Here is a 22,471-nt window from a genome sequence, read left to right as displayed (position 1 = left end):
GATCCAGCCTGTCCTGATCCCTGCAGAGGATCTGTAGCAGATCAAAACTTCTACCACCCCACTTGGTGTCACCTGGAATCTGACTGAGCATACACTCAATCCCCTCATCAAGGCAATGGAGATGTCAAGGCAAAACTAAGCCCTGAAGAACACCGCTTGTGACCGTTCACCAGCTGGGTCTAGGTCCATTCACCTTAACTTTCTGTGCTCAGACAAAATGCCCTGACTGTACCTGCTAATACTGTTTATACTTTAGTTTGGAATAAAAATGAGATTATCTGCAGCATCAGAAAACCTAAATTTTTGAGTCATTTCATTATCATGCCAGAAGCCTTTGTTTTCAGTCCAAACAATCTGAACAGTTGTCCAAACAGGAAAACTTAGAAATACAAACATGGAAGGTAGAACAGCATTAATAAATCATGACATTTAACACTGCAGCTCCACTTAGCTGTGGTTTTGCTCTTAATTGTTTTTCCTTGGGCACTTCTGTGCCTGGGAATAATGGTGTGCCATTCCACAGCATTTTGTAAGGAACCAGCATTGTGGACTGGGGACAAAGTTGATTTTGTAGGACATGTCCACTCCTCATCCACAAGGAGAATGATTTTTTTCTGATCAAGAACTGTAGGTGGATACCTAGGAGAATATCCACTGGGAAGGCTGTAGGAAAAAAGTCCAGACTCTCCCCAGGGACTCTGCTGTGGGTAGGTAACTCCTTCCCCAGAATGGAGGTGGAAGGACTGAGACAACAGCAGGATCCCAGGAACAAGCTACAGCCCAGCTGAGGAACATCTTGGAGCTCCTGAAAACCCTCCAAAAATGGGAATGATGGAAGAAATCATGACTTGTGGTTTCACTGTGCAGCGACTCCCTGAGGTTCCCAGATAAGGCAGGTTCACAGAGTTGCTCATGGGTTAAACAACATCCCTCATGTTTCCCCTCCCTTCCTGTGTGCCCAGACAGAATAAGTTTTATCTGCTTTACACACAAATATGCCTCACCACAGTTATTTAGTATGAGTCATTGTGTCGTAAAGAAGCAGTCTTTTCAATAATCCCTTACAACAAGGACACTCAAAGAACACTAAGACCATTTCTTTAATTTTGATGGGCAGAGAGCTTACTGTTGGTATCACTTTCTCCCAGGTCCCAGGAGCAGTTTTGGAAGAGAGGTTAACAGGGTTTATTAATCACCATGAAACAGCCCATCACAGTAGCTGAACAGTAACAGTAATAATGATAATAAAATCATAGTGAAAATATTAGCATCACAACCACAGTCTCTCAGGCAAAGTTCATGACCTGTAAAAAGTGTCAATGTATTTTGTATTTTTGCCCACAGAATTCAAAACAGAAACATCACTAGAAGAAGACTAAATACAACTCTAAAAGAGTTACTACATTTTTACCACAAATTCAAAACAGGAAATAATATATTAGTTATCTCAAACAACCACTATCTACAGTCAGCCTCTGGAAAGCAAGTCACCCACTCCTAGAAGTATAGTTCCTTGAGAAACATCCTTAAGAGATAAATATATTTCCTGAGTCAAGCTATTTAAGACTGGAGAAGAGAATGTGTACTCATTACTCTGTGTTTTGCAAGCCTTTTGACACTAAACACAACCCCATATAATCACAGTTTATGTCTGGGTTTTAAGGACAGTGAAAAGGTGTATTGAGATAGTAATCAACAATTGCCAGTAATTCCTTTGTCATCTAATATACTTTTGTTTTATAAAAATATTTTTTCCACACCATATCCTGGGGTTGTTTTTATGCCTGTTGTTAAATTTTATTAACCTCAGTAAGAAGCCAAGCATGATTTAGCAGTGCCCCATTCTCAAGAGGCCACAGGAGACTATACCGCAGAGCCATCCTGCATGTAAATACTGAAGAAGAACCCTCACACTATATGTTGCACAAGAAAATAAACCCTGGCTTTCAAATGAAGCCATCTAGAATGATGAATCTAGAATGATGAACAGTCTGACACAAAATCCAGTGACACTTAGAGAAAAACTCTTGACCGTCTGGACTGTAACACACCAGTAAATCACACTGCAAGCCAAATGGTAGCACCACTGAGTGCACTGGACAACTTTGGTGCAAATACATGCCACATGTTTCTAATTTATGTCCAAGGTGAGAGTTTTGTAAAATGCTACAGGCAGGGCAAAAATTTCCTCCAGAACTGGGTAAAAGTACAGGGAGCAGGTATGACAGCCAACAGCCTGAAGGAAAGTCCCCATGGTTCAAATTCCCCTGGGGGGCTGTGACAAGTCACACAGGGTCAGCAGAATGTGTGCTGGGTTATAAGTTGCCTGTTCATCTTCTTCCTTAACCTCCCACTCGTGTGCAGCATCCATCCCTGGACCTCCCAGGTGGACTCTGTGGTCCTATTTTCTCCAAGATGGGGGCTTTTTCTAAGGAGCAAGGACATTGCCTGTCCCTGCACTGGGAAACTTCTACTCCTTGTAGTTCCCCTGGGCTTCACCACAGCTTACAAAAGCAATGTCCTTTTTCTCTTCCCAGTGATCCACACCTTCTTCTCACTGAACCATTTCACCCATCCTTCCCATTTACCACTGGGTCTTGATTTTATCCTTTTTAGTCATTTGCACGACTGCAGCATGAGAGTATTGCTCTTTGAGAGCACAAGTGTACAGCTGAAATAACGAAGAGGTGTCTGCCAGATCAAAGCTGCCTCTATCATGTTCTCTTTCTGGACAGACAGCCAGTCAAGGACAGTGGAAAGAGAAGAACAAGAAAAAAGCAATTGTAAAACCCAGCCTCTGAAGACACATTGCTGTCTGCAGTGCCTCACACTCACAAGTGCTTTGCAAAAATCAAAGTAGAAATGCTGGCAAACACAATCTGACTCAGCACAACCATTATCAAAAGAACCTAGTTTCAGTGTACTTCAGTCACATTTTAAAATCTACATTTTTCTAATTGTCAGCAGATTTTTTAGATCTACTACACACAAATCTTAGTTGCCTTGAGCCTAGCAAGTATACACTGGCACTAATATAGTAGGCATTTTTCCTGCCATTTTCCTCCATCTTATATGGTGCTTACATTATAAGAAGATCTTGTATCTATTTTGTACATCTATCTTAATACAGTATCCATAAAAAGAAACAAGCATTTGCAGCCAAAAAAATAGAAAATTCTAGATTTCCTTTAAACCTATTTTAAGCCTGTGCAAAATAAGAGGGTCTGTCATGCATTAAAAGGGTGCCAGTCATTTCAGAATCTAGGTTCAAAGTATATTCTAGGCTGGAACAATTCAGTATCTGTTGCTGCCTTCAGGCAATGAACTTTGATAATTTAAGAACATTGAAATAAAGAAAACTAATTCACTATCTGGATTTTAATAGCTTTTGGTGACAGACTTCTACTTTGTGACCTACTGATGATGATGAGAGATTGGCTGGGCAAGTAAAAATCCACTTCCTAACTTCTGTCTGTAAATGGCATTTTATTTACAGTCAAGTAAACAGACTGTGTGGAACAAAGGAAGCCAGATACAAGCCTGAAGTTTCTGAAAGTCCCTCTGAAGACCTTAAAAGAGCAGTTCCTCCCCACTGGGAAGGGTGCTTGGGCAGTTCAGTTTAAAGAGAACACCTTCACTGAGCAGTCCCAATACCAAGCTTCAGACAGGAAAAATGCAAGAAAAAGAATCCTAATGGGATAGAAGAAACTATAAGCTTTCCAATATGCTCCAGTATCTATTTGCATGGTATTTTTTTTCCCTGGGAATTCCCATATTTCCGTAACTGCATTATTGCAGTGTGAGCCATGGGAGCTACAGTGTAGTTGTATAGCTGGTTTCATACTTTGACACCAGGATTTTTTTTTTTCCTCCCAGCAAGAGGAAAAATAATACGTGTTATGACTGGGCACCTCTAAGCCTCAATGTGTGGGAATTCTTCTGTAACTATAAATGACATGTCTAATCATAGCTCTAATGCCTTCTGTTTGCTTCATTCTGTTTGCACTACAAGCTGAAGCAAGTTTTAATGCAGTAAAAGCTCATATTAGGTACACCCAATTCATAATTGTTTTGATTTTGTAAGCAAAGCTCACAGCTTAAAGTGATCAAGCAAAAAATATCAGTTTGATAATCTATTGTTTGATGTTAAGATTATAACAGTTGTTTGATTGAAACCCCTTATTCAGATTAGTAAGCATAAAAAAACCCAACAGGATAAAAAAATGAAATAAGATTTTTATGTATATGATTACTTTGTTTGGTGAAATAAGTTTATAAAATTCTAATAGAATGTACTGTACATATTATTAGTCTGTATTCTGTATCATAAGTATCATAATAAATGTGTTATTTTTTCACTCTAAATAGTAAAGATTGAATTTTCAGTCACATTTTACTACACTGCAAAGGTGATGTGCCAATTTAAGAGGGCAGTAAATTACAAAATACCGTAATTCCACAGACTCAGTTATGCCAAGTCTCACCTCTTATTAAAATATCAAGTCAAACAGAGATATTCTCTGCAGTTATTTATTGCTCTCCATCAAACAGTTCTAGCAAAGGCAGTATCAAGAAAAAAGAAGAGACAATGGACTTTGACCAATCAGTCTGTAAGGATCCACCACACACAAAGTTTTAAGTTCTTCTAATATTAACCTTGCCAGTAGGAAAGGCTGCCTTTTTTCCTTAATGTTACGGTGTTCATTTCTTTGAACAACTAATTATAAACCAGAAAAGGTTTGTTATATAACCCAGCTAAGTAACCCCTTGTCTTTGTGAGTGAGCATTTGTGTCAGTCACGGTGCCAGGAGAGCATCCTTGGCAGCTCCCCTCTGCTGGGCAGCGCAGCCTCAGCTGTACCCACTGCCCCTTGTGCCAGCTCCAGCAGGGCAGCCGACCCCAAAAAACCCAAACTCAAGGTCAGCAGCTTGCTGAGGGATTTGGGGGTAAGCATGTAGTCCCCAAAGAAAAGCAAGGCCATGACCTAGCACTATGCTAAAACCATGCACTATGGTTTTTCATCCATAAATTGCTTTGGGTGGAAAAATGAATCAAGAATACCCCACTGGATTATTGTCTGTTTCCTGAATTAGTTTCTTATATTGGTAGCCACTAAGATGTGTACTCCTGACATTGCCTTAATTGCTCAGTCTGGGCTTTTTAAAAATATCTATTCATTTCAGAAGAGGGCTTTGCTTTGCCCTTTTTGTTATACTGCTCCAAGAAAGGCACTACAAATTCCATGAAGAAAATTTTTCTTTTAGTCTCAAAGATTTCTACCTCCAAAGAACACACATCAGCAGGGCCCTGAGGCCTGTCAGACCCTGCTGAGGAGAGAGAAAAGAAAGGGGTGGGAGGGATGAGAGAATTTGTAGCTGTTGTTTTCCACTGACTTCATCTCACAGTGGACGCACATTCTGGTTCAAGCTTTCTCCATGAGTGAAATATTTCTAAGGGCTTTCTTTAGGGTAGATTTTCAGCTATTTTCTATTGTGCAAAGTCACACTGGATCTCCTTAGTTGTCAGGGAACTTGAAAAAGCACTTTTGTCTCAGTCTGATACCCAGCTGGTTACTTTTTTCATCCCTCTGCAAAAGTTTGCTGAAGTTGGCTCACAGATTTCAAAGTTAGAGAGGGAGTACAGGCACCTACAGATTCCCTCCACATTATAATCACCTACTGTCCTTGCACTATTAGTCAGAAAGTGGAATTAAGGCAGGAAAGGGAAGCAATAAAGCTATGAAAGAGGGTAGTCAAGTAGTATTTGCTTTATGTTAAATACATTTAGTCTTACTTTACTGTTTTTTATTAAATGGAACAACATTTTGGTTTAAGAGTAATGTTACTCTCTTATTATTCACAACATGTATCATCAGAGCAATAATCCAACTGGAATCAGTCAAGTATTCTTACAGAAAGAACTACCTAGCTTTCTTAACATGTTGTATTTTGAATGCTTTATTGAAAAGACTGTGAAAATGTAAATTAAAAAAACAACCAGCATGTAGTTACTTTAGTCTGCTGAGTTGCAATATATATGTTCTTCGTTGTGGCTTTCAGAAGCAACTGAGCAATTCTCACTGCAGTGAGCAAAATCTTCCCCCAAAAAATGTAACTTTTTTCCTAAAGGACAAAAATGTCCTTTTAGGGCATTTTTTACTGTTCCAGTCTTCAGTGTGATCCACTGTGCTGTACTAGGATGTGCACTGTGTGTATGCACATGTAAGGATATCAAATCAAGTTCTTCTCATGTAAAAACAGCAATTCTATATTGGTTTCACTGTTTTGGAATTTCCTACAAATGAACGTAAATAAAACTTTTTTATCTGTCTTTTATCTACTCACAGATGGCTACACAGAATCCAACCCAACATGCAAGGAAAATAAAGGACTACTTGTAATTCAATCTGGAAAGGTGTATTAACCTTTACCCAGTATGGTCAACGTAACTGAAGAAAATTTTCTCATTAGTTTTCTCCTTTATATTTACTTTTCTACTTTCTGTAATATTTTTTTCTTCAATACACTTTTCTTGCCCACCCACAGCAGCAAATACCATGGCATGTAGGTACCTTCAGCTCGTATACTAAAACAGCAGTTTTATAATCATATTTAATCCAGTTTTATTTAAAACCGAAGAGATTTCTTACTGCTAACAAGCTCCTAAATAGAGACAATGTGAACATCTACAGGAATCAAAAAGAGTTAAGGAAGTGATTGGTAAGACACTGCTTTTTATACTGGCAGCTGAAAACATGCATAACTCTCACTTCAGTTTCTTTGTTGCTATTTAATATTTTTACAGAAGCTTGCAAAAGGCTAGTCCTCATTTTACTACTTCATCTGATTGTTCTGCTTTCTGTTTTCTTGAGACCAACTTCTTATTCACAACAGCTACAATATCTCAGACTACTTAATAATTAAAAGAAATCATAATATTTAGAGTAGAAATAAATTATAGGTAAATAAACCTCCCCCAAATCCACCACTCAGAACAAAAGAGAAACAATGCCTCATTTACTAGCAATCCTCCCACCCTTCTTCCTCCCCTCCTTTCCAGCAAGTTTTCTTGGCTTAGTTGGCTGACTGCTTCTTCCTGGAAATAGGTCAGCTTCCAGCCTGAGAGCCTCTGCGTGTGTGAAAGCCTGGGACGCTGCCTTTCACTTGCAACAGTTCAGACTGCAACAGGCTGCACTGAGGAGTTATCAATAACCTCCTATAAAAGCAGCCCAAACCTGGCAGGACATGAATTGTGACTGAAAAGTTGGAGAGACTGTGACAACACAACTAGGAGCTGTCTATTTTGTTGTTCTGACACTGCTGCAGAGTAAGAGATCTAATTAAATTCATCCACAACTTCATTAGTTACCCTACAAGACTTTCTCTTGGTAACTCCCTACTTGTGGCCCAGATATTGCCCTCCTTGCCTGCCAGAGCAGACAAATAAACCACTCTTCAACTGTAGTTAAAAAATCCAGACAACCTATTATACACACAAGGACTGATTCAAAATAAATGCTTAGGAGCAGTTCCTGCAGGACTGACAAGTTCCTATGAGTTTTTAATAGAGACAGCAAGTATTCAAACCTACTGAAATTTACTATCTTGGCATGTTTCCATTCAAATTTTCAGTGGGGAAAACCTTTATTTTACAGAAAACTTGCTTAAATTCATCCTTTTGTTATGACGTGCAGTTTTTTCTTTTATCTTGGTAGTAACAGGATTGTCTTTAGAGCACCACAATTTTTTCTCAACACAACAAAGAGATTAAAAGTGTTTGAGGGTAACAAGCTGTACAGACATATATGCTATTTATGCAGTTGTCACTGGCATTCACAAGTAATGATGATAAACACAAAAAAGCTTGCATGCTTCCCTATGATAAAAACTGACTTTCCAAGTAGCATTTCACTCCAGAAGTTTCTCTTCCCTTGTGCCCACATTATCAGTGGTTGTGTTTTCTCTTTTCTTATACCAGGAATACTTCCAAATATAGTCAGAGAAATGTGAGCCACATTGCAACTGTAAGAGAGGAAATGCATGTCACCACATTGAAGACAATGTGACTCTACACCCTATATGACACGTTTGCTCATCTCAGCTGCTATGAAAACATGACTGAACAAAGCAAAAGTATAGGTTTTCATACAAATACCAAGAAAGGAAAGCAACCACAGGCATCTGTACTTCCCTACCCATATCACACTCTAGCCTATATGAAAATTACAGAGTATTATAACATACTATATTATATGTTGTATCATATTATATCACTGTTAAATGTGATCTGAAAGGCTAAACTAGAAAAAAGCTGAGGGACTTGCCACCACCATCCATCCCTCTGCCACTCGTGTCACTGCCTAAAGCACGAGGACTGCAGTGGGTCCATTCCATCATATCATTTTTAGGACAGCTTGTTTAAGACCCTGTTCCTCCCTCACAGCTTCTGAAGCTAGCTGGGAGCTTAGCTCTCTGCACTGTCCACAGACAGCCACAAAAATAAGAGCAGCTCAGCTGTAAAAAGTTTGCTACATCAGCTTCCTGCAACAAGAAAACCTCCAAAGCACCACAGGATATATAATACAATACTTGGAAGAGCTATAATTATCAGAACATTTGTTCTCCTATGCCAGAAGTAATGACTACTTCTGTCCTTTGATTTTAATGGGAGCTCGTGGCTGGGCATCCTGAATGGTAGGCAGGTGGTCCCAATCACTCACCTGAAACTGCACCTTAATGCACCTTGAAATGATCAATTCTGGCATCAGACAGTGCCTGGGCAGAATTTGGGCACATTAAAATCAGGAAAACAATGCAGAAATCCCAGACTTCAGCAGCTGGCTAGCCCACCACGAACCTAAATTACCTGTCACTTAGGTTCCATTACAGAAAGTTGCACAAAAGTTTAGAATATGAATCAGGTGTGGAAGCAGCCCTGTCTAAGAGCAAAGTATTCCACCCTACTGTTAATCCACTCTAATACAACAATAAGAGGCAATGAAACATTTTAAACTTAATTATTTCTACTTGAAATACTTAATTAAATTATTTAACTAAATAGCTAAGTAACTTTTTTAAATGCACAATCAAATTACCAGATGTGAATCGCGTGGGCAGCTGGTCCAAAAGAGCCAACCCAGAACTACTCCCAGCTAAGTGCCCAGATATTAGGCCACAGGCAAGATGTATCTCTGCCTGTCTGGAAACATGAATATACATCCTGGGATGAACTGAGACCTTGCTTCAATACATGAGGTAGAGGCTGCTGCTCTAACTGCCTAATTGCCAGGTAGCAAAGATGCTTCTGGAAGACACTGAGAGGTGAATCTACATCACTGTGAGCCTCAAGAACTGGGAGAACTGGACCCATATTTCCCAGGCGACTATTACCATTGCTTCTGAAGCAGCTACCTCTTGAAAAATAGCTGGACACCTGTCTCCCAAAATTCTTCCCCATCCTTGGCTGTGAAGTAGAAGGAGGCATCTCATGCTGGTGCCTGAGAAGGCTGGAGTTCAAACATCCTTGATCCACCTCCTAGCTGCAGGAGTCTTCCTGCTTTGCAAAAGCTGGGTTTCTGTGCATTTTAAAGTGCTGAGTCCAAGGCACCTAAGCCTGCACTCTGGGGCAGGGGGATCATGTTTTAGGTGAAGTGGGGCTGCAGCAGGCACTCTCCCAGCCCATGGCCCACACACACTGCCTCTACCCAGATGCCAGTGGTCAGGTTGGTGAAAGGCTATCTGTAGTCAGAGTTCAAAAGGAAGTTATCTTCTTTCTTTCTTTTTTTATAAAATGCAGCTATTGTACATTTTGGGGTCAGAGAGAAGGGCCCATGTACATTTAAGAAGAGTTTTCTGGAGATAATACTTGCTTCCACAAAAGCAGAACAGTTGCTTTTTGTCTTCACAGAACCAAAGTCAATTGTAGCTCTCAGCTTCTCAGGACACCTCCAGAGACTCAAGTACTTTTTTGCTGTTCAATATGATGAACTGGCTTTTGGCAGCTTGGAAGAGAAAACAAAAAAATACCAAAAAAATCCCTGTAACAACCCCCCACTCCTACCCTCCCCCCACCAAAGAAAAAAAAAACCGAACAAAAAACAAACAAACCAAAAAAACCTCAAAAAACCAAGAAAGAGAATAGAGACTGTGAAACAAAAGGATATTTGGCTAGAGTTAAGTGGGTAAATATTATCAGCAGAGCTGAAGGACTACTACATGAGTAGCGCTGCTGGGTTTTTTCTCTCTTTATTGTTTTGCCCATCTAAATAAGAGTTCCTTCTCAGTCATTTCTGCTATTTTATATTTTACCTATACTTATTTCAGGCATGTCTAAATGGGAACTTTATTCGTTGTGTATAGTTAAAGGAAGTGTCATGTCACCTAAATTTTTTCTATGCAGGAAAGGTTAGTTAAATTATCACTTGAGGAATTTCAGCTAAATCTGAGTTTAAAACTATAAATTCAATCAGTTCTATGTGCATCTACAGTACTGCATATAAAGACAACTGAATTTTATACTACACAGTAGGAAAACTGGACAAAATAGTTTTAAAATTCATTATTATAGACTCATGCCATTGTCTTTTCATTGTCTTATTAGAATTTACTGTTAAGAAAACAGAATCACTGAAAATTATTTAATAAAATGTTGTGCTATTCTTTAGTTAGCAGTAAATATTCTCTTTAAACAGAAAATTCAAATAAATAAGAATACAGGCACAGAGACATTTTGAGTCATACACCCTCCTCTGCAGTGATATTTGGCAACTATCTAGGATGCACTAGTTGCTCAGGACACAATACTCCACTTGCTGCTGCATTGGACAGGTACCTCAAGGGGATTCTTTTGTGTTTTACTCTCCTTACTGTAGCATGTTGCTATTAAGAAACCAGGACACAAACTCTTGACACAGGTTGCCCTGATCTGACACCTATGTAGCCACCTACTCAACTAAGAGAAACAGGGCCAGCCAAGAATAAATTTAGGCCTGAATTGCAGTAATTACTGTCTTTTTCTTTAGGCTGAATATATAATGAAGTAGAATTTCTTATGCAGTGTGCTTTCACAGCTGAAGGGAAACTTGAACACAACAGTCACAGAAACTGAGGAATTATGAGAAGTGACTGCTGTGCACATGGAAATTTTCACACACTGATGGCTAATTCCACTGGTTTACCTGTCTGTAGCTGCCTTACTTCAGGCAGCACAGAGCATGGCACAGGTTGACATGTCTAGTAACAGCATCCTGAGCTGCACAGACCCAGCACAAGGTAGCTACTCCTCAGTCAGGTAAGAGCACTGATCTTGCCACTGTCTTGCCACATGCCTGAGGTAGTTATTTGTCAGGTAATCCAGCTGGTGAAGCAGCCTGGTCATCTGTAGTCTTATCATCTCACACAGCTCTGTATTGCAGTCTTAGCACAGCATCAACTTCTGCCAGCTTTTCTTGCTCAAGATCACTTACATTTGAGACAGATATCTAGACAGGCAGAGAGATTAGCTGTAATACAGATAAAAGGTAAAAACCTAGTTCAGTCCTTCACACCCATCCCCTCCCCACTCACCTCTCCATCCTCAAACTCCACTATTTCCTTAGGTATTTCTACTGTGCAGTACGCTTCCTCCCTGAAGTCTGCTGCTGACAGTAATTTTCCCCCAAGATTTCTTTATTGTCTGTCCTTTAGAAATAACCAACCATGTTCTGCAAGGAAATTCATGTGATTAAGAGAAAAAAATAAAAAAAAAAATAAAAAAGAAAAGGCATGCAACTATGGGATATAAGGGAAGAATGATAAACTTGGAAGTAGATTGCAAAAGGCAAAGTAAATCAGGAATAAGGCAAGAGTTCCATCCAGGCTGTGCATAACTTCCAGGCCCTTTCTAACAGCAATTTGAAAGGGACAAAAGAATCCGTGACATTCATCATGTGTGACATTCAGTTGCCATTTGGTTGCACACAAAATGTCTTTGCTCATCCTCCATTCAAAGAGTGTTGATCCTACTTCTTTGTCTGCTCTTTAAAGTCCTGAATAATATGCAAGTCTTATTATATTTTTACAGCATGTACATCTCCTGGAGAAAATACAATTTTCTCCTCTGAAGATCTGAAATGCTACTTAGGAAATAATTCAAAATAACAATTACCAGCACTCAGAATTTTGAGTTTATTTGGTAATTCAGAAATCACAGTCTGTTTTGGAAGACATAAAAATGCTTATGTTGACTCCACTAAATGCCTTCAGTATTTGCCATCTCCAGAAAATGACTGCAGTATGAGGAGGAAGAAAATTATTACATATTGCTTCATAAAGATGCATACTCACACTTGACCAATACAGACAGGAGGTATAATTTATCCTGTGTAATTCACACTCACGTATTTTTACTATCCTTTTATCTGTGCCTTAAGAAGGTGTATGTTCCCATAAATATTTAGCACAGATATAGGTCAGTCTTCCACCTAAGAGTATATAAATAAAAATCCTTCTGTGTTATCAGTTTTAAGAGAAAAGAAAACTAAGGCCCAGACAGTTCTCTGATGTCCTTGAGTAATTTAAATTGGAACAGTAGAGCCAAATTATTTACACAAAAAATAATCTTATCAACTTGTTCTGTCTTGTTGCACAGGGAATGAACTGCACTACTACTGAGTAGTATCCCAGGGCCAGAGATCAGTATGTGAAAAAGAAGCTCTAAACATTAAAACTGCTAATGGAAATGTCCTAAGCCAAGCAGATAACATGTGTTGGTATGCAAGTGCATGGCTATGCCGATGAGAATCCAGCCTGTGTCCTGTCTGCATTTCAGCACGGTCACCATGGAAATGGGAACCAGCCTGCACAGAGCCTAACAAAGGAAACCTTTAAACGAAAATAACGACACTGGATAGAGGCTGCACAAGATTTCTGCTGGGGAAAATTACTTGCTTTACTCATCTGGAGATGTAGAAACCCCCTTTTACCTGCAATAATCCTAAAGGAAAGTACTTTATTCACACTTAGCCGATTTGGCATTAAGCTGTTACACTGTTAGTTGCATTTATTAGCCCTCATGAAAATACAGCACATAAAGTACACAAAAACCCCACATTCGTTCATTCAAAATTACAACAGTGAAGAAAGACCACAATGAATAATATTTATATAGTGGCTAGGAAGCACAATAAAAAAAGGAGTAGCTGTACTTTTACTTCTTTAACTTCTTAAATTAAAGTTCTGTGACACTGAATCAAAAAAGAAAAGAACAATTCACAAGCTGTTCCAGAGAGAGGCAGCACACAGTTAAAACTTGTTGGTAGGATCTCATGTTGACTGACCAAATTATGCACAAATAAATATTAACTGTTAATGTGTTTAGGTGTCTGATGGTAAAAGCCTGTATGCTTTCTAAAATAAACATAATACAAAATACAAGTCCTGTAATGCAGTATGAATGAAGCCTTACTTCAATCTGCAATGCTGGGAGAGGCAAAACTCCAAACATAATATGTAGTACTGCTGCAAATACTTGCTACCTCAGAAAGAAGAAAAAACTAGAGACAAATTTTCTTGAAGAAGAGTTCAGATTTGGGTCCTGCTTTCATGCCATGTCCAGATTATAGAATGCTTTTAAACATAAATATTACTCACAAATATGAAAATAAAACATCAAGGTATCAAAAGATATTCACAAAGAGGGAGAAAGGCAGAAATTGAAATAGGCTGTACAGATTTAAGTTGGTGTGCATGGATGCACATTAAAATCATTTTCACCCCAACTTTTAGCTTCATTTATTGCACCAAATGTTACATTTATATTTGCTATTCAGTTACCAGTTTGGTCCATTTTGCTCTGTACATTGGCATGCACTTTTTATGTATATGATTTTAACCTTAGGAGTTTCCTTATTGATTACTGCCTACATATCTTGACCATAAACATTTAAGTATTTGCATGTGACAGAGGATTTATTTTTCAACACCCAAGTAAAATGAGAGATTATCCTTAGCTCCATTTAAAAAAAAAAAAAAAAAAAAAAAAAAAAAAGTACTTACCACTTTTGGATATCTAGTGATACTGCTAAACCCTTATTTTTTTCACATTTAAAATACAATTTCCATTTACTTCAGTCACAGCTGTGAATACAGAGCAGTTTTGCACATCAAGATGCACTTGCACAACCAGCTCAAGCCAGTGGAAGTGACAGCTACCAGTGAAAGGGACTTTTCCAGCTTTCCTCCCTCCTCTGGCCAAAAGTTCTGACCGTCCCCTATTGCCAGCATTAACAAATAAATTGCTCAAGTGAGCAGGATCAGTTTAGCTCATCTCTAACTAACATCATCTCAAACTAACCTGGCTCAAAAGGGGGAAAAAATTATTCAAGCAAATTGGTCCCTGACCTGTTCTCCAGACTAAGCCACAGTGATAGCACAGAGAAACTGGTGGAAACATGCAAATAGGAGTGGATGAAATGTCCTTGCAGCGTCAGCTCCACATTCAGGTCAGCTTAACCAGATTGTGAAAATGCAGCTTCAGTTTTGAGAACCCCTGGCTGAGCAAAGAGAAAGAGAAGAACACAAAAGCTCCAACCACATGTCAAAGATTTGATTTAAATGACTCGTCTGAAATTGTACTCAGCTTTTGTGGAAAAAAAAAAAAAGACAGAAAGAAAGAAAGAATCCACTTTTGTAAAGAAAAAAGATAAATTTATTTATTTTAATACTACATTTCATCCTCAATCATTAGACCATTTTCTAATATCAAAACTAAGCAAGGCAGGAGTTCCAGCTCATTCTCTGACCACACCATCTTTCTCTGTTCATAGGTGTCAACAGCAAGATGCACTGATGTGCAAAAGAAACAAATCCAGGTGGAAAACTTACTCTGAGCACTTTCCAACTTCTGCATGTTAAATGCCATTATCACAGCTTCCATCCCAGTTTAAACAAAGGCATACTGAAGAAAAAGAATTTGTAAGTAGGGTCTCCTATTCCTCTATAGGGCTTTACAGCCTATTACTTACAAGGTCCCCATCACTGGAAATTCTCTGTTCTACACACACACTCCCCAAAGTTTCAGATAGACCTGTTTTCTCCTTCAGTCTGCCTGGGTCCCACAGAGGGACCTGTGAATCCACGGCAGTCGTGTGGCAGACCTATAGCCCAGAAGGCATAATCCTTATGTCACTGCAAGCTTTGATTAAGTGTTCAAGGGTTGTGTACTTCACAGAGTGGAGATTTTATGGATGCGCTAAGAGCTGGATCATTCACATCCTTGGTTGCTGGAGGAAGGTGCATGTTAGACTTCACTATGAAGGCTTGTTGAGGTAGTATAGGTGAGGCCACCCCAAATTTTACTACCTCCCCTAGGAATGGTCCTCCAACACTATCACTCGAAAATTCACTCAAAGTGAATTATTTTTATAAAAAGGAGAACAAGCTGATTCATCCAAAGCCCAGGAAACAGTCCAGTACAGACAATCAGCAGACCATCATCCAGAAGCAAACTGGAAAGCTGAGTGACTTAAACAACAATAGATATTGCTGTAAAAATAACAAATAACAAGAGAAGTCAAGAGTGAAATTTGCAGGTGTAGATCTAAGACCTCACACAAAAACATATGACTAAAGTGCACAACAAGGTGGGCATAAATTAACTTAGAATCTAGCTGATAAAAATGCAATTCTTTCCAAAGGAATACAGTTTTGCAGAGAGTTGTTACCTGGCCAAATTTAGGTAGACAATGCAAATAGTGCCTTCCTGCCAAATTTCAAATATCTCCTCTGAAGCATGAGGGCACTAGAGCTTTCCAAAGAAAATGTTACCAGAATTGAGCCCAGGAAAGCTACTGTATTTTCCACTGGCTTCACTCTCAGAGAGAGCTGGGCTGTTTTGGCTCTGACTTTTAGGAACAGGATAAGGAAAAAATATGCATGCTTAAAATGTAAATTTAAGGAACTGGACGTGGCAAATCTATCAGCTGCACGTAGCAACAGAAAAACTTCCAGCTTTGTTTCATAGGTTGCCTTGTTAATGCATCATTTATTACTCTTAACATAATCTACTTCTCTATGCTATATACTTTTTGGTCAACAATTAACAACGTTGTTAGCAAAGTCATGCTATCAAAATGACAGTTCTGTTTCAGATCCCTTCTTCTTGTAGCATCTACAAAGTCTTAATGATTTTCCAGACACCAAAGTATGCATCAACAAAGAGTAACCCACTATGTCACTACTGCACTGTTTTTAGTTGAATTTAGAGACAAAACAAAACATCCCATGTGATCCATTTAATACAGCTGATAATTCAGAAGTTAACATACTGACATAAAATCAAGTCTGGAATAACTTGGAATATTTTCTGGAAGTAATGACTAATTCAACTGAACTATCCCAATTAAATTTAAGAGTATCACCTTTGAAAGTAAACCAGTTCACCAGAGTTCAAGCAATTTGAAAATTATTGTGGGAGAGCTACAAGAGTACCATCACAGCAGAACTCTAAAAACACTTAAGGAAAACTCTCCTGTCCTGAAACTTTCTTTTTGTTACTACTCCTACAAGATCGAAAAGGCCTGAGCAAGTATTAACCCAGTAATTGAATCCATCAGCATCAAATGTCATGGCACATCTGAAATCAAAATTATGACAGCTTTTAGATGTATAAATGGAGATTAATAATGGATAGTTCCTGAACTAAGTAGACCTATCCCACTTCTGTCATTCACAATGCCAGGGGAATTCTCCTCTCACAATCAATCCTTATCTTCTGCTTTCAGCACTGCTCTACAAACCTTTGCAAGTCTTAAGACCCCATGAATTACAGGGAATGTTAATGGTACTGGTTTTCAGTAGCTGCAACCAAGAGAATAAAGGATAGATTAAGCAAAAGTACAGGGTGGAATGTTTTGCCCACTGGTACTTTTCAGAATTTTTCTTTTTTAAAAAAATTGCCAGGTTGTTTGTGTGCTATATAATCACATCACAGGTTAATATTTTTGTATTTTATTTCATACCCTCCAGCCACACATTCCACTGCAGTGTTCACTATAGTTACTGAAAGAACAAGTTGGAACAGATCATCAGTGAAAACTCATTTTCATGCTGCTTCTTTGCTGATTTGCTAATTAAGGGTTTCTGAGAGTATACAGTAATATTAAAACTCTGAAACTGCCTGGGAATTTGCTCATGGCAAGTGAATATGATTGCTTATAGTTCCCAGGAAAATAGATGTAATGGTAATTAAGTTAGCCAAGAGAAGGAGGAGATGGTTCAAGTTTCCCTGTCCTTTTCCAAGGATTGACATCTGCCCAACAGTGCGGTAACAGACCTAGAGGACTCCTGCATTTGGAGCACCATTCACAAAGACAGCATCATCTCCGGGCCTAAAAAGGTATATAATCATCACATAACCCTAAATTCACACATCAGACTGTCCCAGTTCCCTCCGTTCCAGAGCGCGCACACACACACACACACACACAAGAGTCCGTTTACAAGAAAGTGAAGTCTCTGCCCCTCCAGGAGTTTAACCTGGTTTAAAATCGCGGCGGACGCATCGCACTCGCACGCAGCCACAGCGCCCCGCTCGCAGCCGCGCTCCCACCGCGCTTCTCTGCCCTGCCCGGCGGCGCCCCCCGCTCCGCACCCCGCGGCTGGACCTTCCCTCCTTCCCTCACTCCTTCCTTCCTGCCTTTCCTGCTTCCCGCAGCGGCGGGACGGACAGACGTACCCAGTGCGAGGAGCAGAGGCGGCAGCGCCGCTCCCGCAGAGCCCATGTCCGGCGCGGTGCGAGGTCGGGCCGGTGCCTCTCCCGAGCTGGCCGCTTCCCAGGGCGACACTGAGCGCCACCTGCTCCGAGCCGCCCCCCAAATACTCCTCCTTCTTTTCCTCCTCCTCCTCCTCCTCCTCCTCCCCGCCCCCTGCGGTCCTCGGCCGCGGAGGGGCCCGAGGCAGCTCCTCCCGTCTCCTGCCCCTCGCTCCGCACCCGCGGCGCTGCCGGCGGTGCTGTCCCCTGCGGGCGCTGCAGCCGGGTTCTCCCCTCGGTTCTCGCCAGGTTTTATTCCCTGGAGCAGACCCTCCACAGCCTGGAGCTGCCCGAGGCTGCGTGCCCTTGCCTCATGGCTGCGCTGGAACGAGGGCTCCGAGATCGGGGCACTCACCACCCCTGCCCTGGGTACCCTGGGCAGCAGCGTTTTGGAGGGCTGGGGATGGCTCCTTTTCTTTGGAGGCAGAAATCTGTAGAATAATCTTTAAGCCTGTGTTTGTTGAACAATGTAGAGTGGCTATCTTCCTCGAGTATTAAATTGCACATTTGATGACTCCGAGTCTATATCTTCTTTAAATGTCTTGCAGAGTATGCCCCCACTACGCAGGAGTGAAACGGGATGCAGAAGCCTTGCCACACAACTGTCTCAAACTTGGCAATGATGCTGAGGATGCATTGCCTCGGCAAAATATCTGCCTACGTTGCCTTAGATGCCAGGCCAATATCCAGGAAGACAAAGAGAATTGAAGCCAGCAAAAATAGGGAGGTGAGGAGTTTGACTTCTTAAGAAATCAGAAAGAATTCTTATGCAAGGTGCTGTGTAGTTTTCAGTCTACCTAGCCTTGTCAGCACTGTTTGAACGCTGGATGTGCAGAGTATTTGAGAAACATGAATTTTCTTCATCCCACAGTTCCACATTAAATTTCAAAATTTATGGCACTACCTTTTCATATGGAATGCATTTCATTTTGTACAATGAATTCTGCTGAACAACTTAAACTTCTTGGCATTAACGTTGTGAAAAAGACAGTTGGCCTGGAAAATTGAAATATAAAAGCTTCCTTCTTTCGCCCTTCTTTGCATCTAGGTCATGGCCTGTTAGGTGTGTCACACTGTAGCTATTATTTAAGGAGCACAGTTATTCTTTCAGCTTCTAATTTGTTTTTAACATTTGGAAACTGAGCTGTAAGATAAAATGAAGAAGTTTGTCAGCATTTGTCGACAGGTGGAGTTAGTCAACAGATATGGGTTTTATATGGACATCAAGCAGTTAAAGAAATCTTCACCAGGATGTTAAAATCCACTTGATGGAAGTGCAGCACAGACCTGTCTTTGTATAGTTTACCTTGAATTCTTTTATGTATTTACTTTATAGGGCACACTGGAGTGTTACCCATCCTAATTCCAGAGCTTGTACATGGACTCACTGTGAGCACTTCCCATGACACTGTCCCTGCTGAACTCCAAAGCCCTTGGTCAGTCATCACCAGGGATGACTCACAAGTCTCTGGGAGCACTCTTTTCCTTTGCATGGTGTCACAGACGACCTACAGACACCTCATGCAGTACAGAAGTGCAGATATTGAAGCAGTAACACCAGCTTCAGCACCCAGACTGACACAGTGACCAGTGGGAAAATTGTGATGGGAAGAGCAGTCATGGGAGCTTTTCCTTTCATCTGCACTGAGTGGCACATGTATGTGCTGCTCCAGGACAAGAAGGAAAATATATACTTCCACAAGGAAGAAGAACACTAATTAATAAATACTAATGAAAAGACAATAAAAAACAACAAACAAAAATCCATAGCATAGAGAAAAATGGTTTATTAATAATGGAATAAACCTAGAATTGCCTGCTGCCCCACCCTAAAATAACCTCTGCAGACTAATGTCTGTTTCCTAAGAAACAATGTCTTTGATTCAGTTACATCATTCTAATTATAAATATACCCTTAGGATATGAAACTTTCTTTCTCATCGAGACACAACGTTGAAGAATAATTTCTCACACACAAAGGCTGTCTCCTAGGGTGCTGCTCCTAAGACCAACATTCTTCCGTGTTTACAAAGAATAGGTTGTAAGAAAATAGATACTGTGGCAATTACTCTGTTCTTTAACAATGCTCCCTTAAATGAATGCTTTTGTCTTAAATTATTATAAGCCGTTTGATAACTACGTTCTCATATAATCCTGAACTGTACATTGCATATTATAGGAAACGAGTTTTTATATTGTGCAATATTCCATGGTTTTTTGACTCACTTCAGAAGTTTTATACATATATTGCAGATATTTAGGGAAATTATTATTTATTTTTGTTCAGCTACACTGAAAATCAAATTACTCAGAGAACAGTTTGGTTAGTGCTCCTTATCTCTGGGCTATAGAATGAGGTCTGATACACACCCTTTGTACACGTCTTTAATGATGTTTTATAGCACCTTGTCATGTCTGCTTGTCATCAGTCATAGGGATGCTTGCCAAAACCATATCTACCTGAGCTGATTTGCAAAGTTTCAGACTTGGTTCTGTGCAAATTGGTGTGCTTGCATAATAAATAAACTACTTTGTCATCAAGGGACAAACAAACTTCCTTTTTTCACAGTAAGGACTGTGTGAAGCAGGTTGCTTGATTATTATGAAAGTGAAGACCAAGATCACTATAGTTTTTGCATTTTCAAGAAAACATAGAAGTTGCAAAGTGAAGATAATGAAGAGTTGTTTTAAGAAGTTATTCTGGTGTACACATACTTAATGATCAATTTTACATTTATGTGTGTTATTCTTGCTTTTTAATGTGATGAAAAAATGTACAAATTAATTCCAACCTCCTGCATATATGCAGGTATTTCTATTTTTTTTGGTCATTTGCAGGGGCTGACCACAGAATCAGTTTCTGTGGTATGCAAAACTTAGGAGTTCTCTCTTAATGTATTTCTGGGAGGAAATATTGGTAAAGTGACTAATTTACACAGAGGAGGCCAAGATGCATAGCTCCAGGTCACTCTTTGATTTGTCTGAAGAAGCTAGAGGAAAGGGCTAAAAATATTAGTTACTGTTTTTAGCAGAAACACGGTGTCTCTAACAAAAATGTTTCATTAAGGGCTCCCCTGAAGGAAAAAGAACAAGAGACTAAAAATGCCCCAAAACTATAAAGGAAATGTTAAAATTAGCTGTGAGGATGTAGTGCAGACATTAGTAATAATTCAGTTTTGAAATAAAACTGGAAAATGTCAGAAATACGCTAATGGAATTTTAGGTATCATGTAGGGAAAGAGCAGAGGACAAAGCAGCACTTTGCTATGCTACTGTGCAAACCACACATTATTAACACTTTTGCATCTTTGGTTCAATCATGTCAAAGTGCTACACACAAAGTCACCAGTCTTGGTCTTGATGCACAGCACCACTTCCTACTCTGGATGTACCAGCACACATTTACCTGTTTCTTGATGTCTTGACTGAACTATGTTCCGTCCAGCACAGAAAATACACACATATTTTTACCAATCCTTTTTTACAGGTAAGGAAAGCTTAAACCTGTCCTAAGGAAATAATATAAATAGGATGCAATGAAACCAGTGAAGAAGTTTTCAGCTGTGATCTCAAAAGTGAGGTCCTATAGCAGAGCCCACTAATGCAACCTATGTAATTTCAGGGTCTCTGGAGCAGCTGATGTGCTACTCCAATTACCAAAGTATTAGCCTTGATACAGCTCCAGTAACCATACTAACTCTTAAAAGTACTGGGTATCTTTGAAATATTCATTAGACAGGATTTAAAATAACCTGATGAGAAAAAAGTAACCTCTATTTCCTTAGAATAGACCTTTGTTTACATTTTTGACCATTTCTATTTTGAAAACTTCATTATTGTTCTGATATTTTTGGAATTAAGATCTATAAATTATTCCTTTTAATTTGCCTGACATGAAAAGTTGCTCAAGAATTTGGTAGACATTTTGTAGCAAACCTGACTCCCTTAACAATTTCCACTGAATCCCACAGAATTTTTAACTAATTATGTGGGAAATATTTTAGTCTTAATGCATTGCTTTATGATGTATTTGTTTTCCTTTTTTTTTTTTTCCTTTTAAGATTGTTTGCAATTTAGGTGTGTGAAGCTAATAAGAAGTAATACTGAATATAAAAGAAACCTCACCTTTTGGTATACCTGTAACTGCTGAACTGGACGTATTCTTTCCTGGTTATTTGCTACATTATGTAGGATCAGCTACAAACCTTGAGTAAAAGATGAAACGTCAGAAAGCTGGTGGATAAAATATGGTAATGTGATCTTGAGTTGTCAAGTGGACTATAAAAAAGAATTCACATTAGCACAGAATCAATTAGATTGGAAAATACTTCTCAGATCATCAAGCTCATTCCAATGTCTAATCACCCTTTTGGTGAAGAAAAACTTCCTGATGTCCAATTTCAATCTCTCCTGGACCAGCTTGAATTTATGTCCTCTCATCCTGTCACTGCTTAAATGGCAGAAGAGGCTGACCCCCATCTGGCCATGGTTTCCTTTCAGAGAGTGACAAGGTCACCCCTGAGCCTCCTTTTCTCCAGGCTAAACACCCCCAGCTCCCTCAGCTGCTCCTCACAGCACTTGTGCTCCAGACCCTGCCCCAGCTCCCCTGCCCTTCTCTGCACTCACTCCAGCCCCTCAGTGTCTTTCCTGCAGTCAGGGCCCAGAACTGGACACAGCACTCCAG

At 39.7% G+C, this 22,471-nt stretch overlaps 1 protein-coding gene across 5 annotated transcripts in view; it reads right to left on the bottom strand.

Annotated features, from left to right (window-relative positions):
* The window catches only part of ITGA2 (integrin subunit alpha 2), a 68,427-nt gene extending 50,589 nt beyond the window's left edge, over positions 1 to 17,838 (bottom strand). Inside the window, exons 1-4 of one of the 5 annotated variants that reach the window (XM_033520612.1) lie at positions 17,713 to 17,792; positions 11,565 to 11,701; positions 11,177 to 11,479; positions 9,390 to 10,000 (exon numbers count right to left, since the gene is read on the bottom strand). In XM_033520612.1, coding sequence (XP_033376503.1) covers positions 9,390 to 9,483 — 94 coding nt within the window. In that variant the 5' untranslated portion in view covers positions 9,484 to 10,000; positions 11,177 to 11,479; positions 11,565 to 11,701; positions 17,713 to 17,792. Of the gene's footprint in view, positions 1 to 9,389; positions 10,001 to 11,176; positions 11,480 to 11,564; positions 11,702 to 14,033; positions 14,558 to 17,712 lie in introns of those variants that run through there. The other 4 variants (XM_033520609.1, XM_033520610.1, XM_033520611.1 and 1 more) reach the window with 4 other exon arrangements.
* Between the last annotated feature and the right edge of the window lie 4,633 nt (positions 17,839 to 22,471).

This window comes from Parus major, chromosome Z (assembly GCF_001522545.3).
Source record: "Parus major isolate Abel chromosome Z, Parus_major1.1, whole genome shotgun sequence".
Classification (NCBI taxonomy): domain Eukaryota; kingdom Metazoa; phylum Chordata; class Aves; order Passeriformes; family Paridae; genus Parus; species Parus major.
This window is presented reverse-complemented; position numbering and strand designations above follow the sequence as displayed.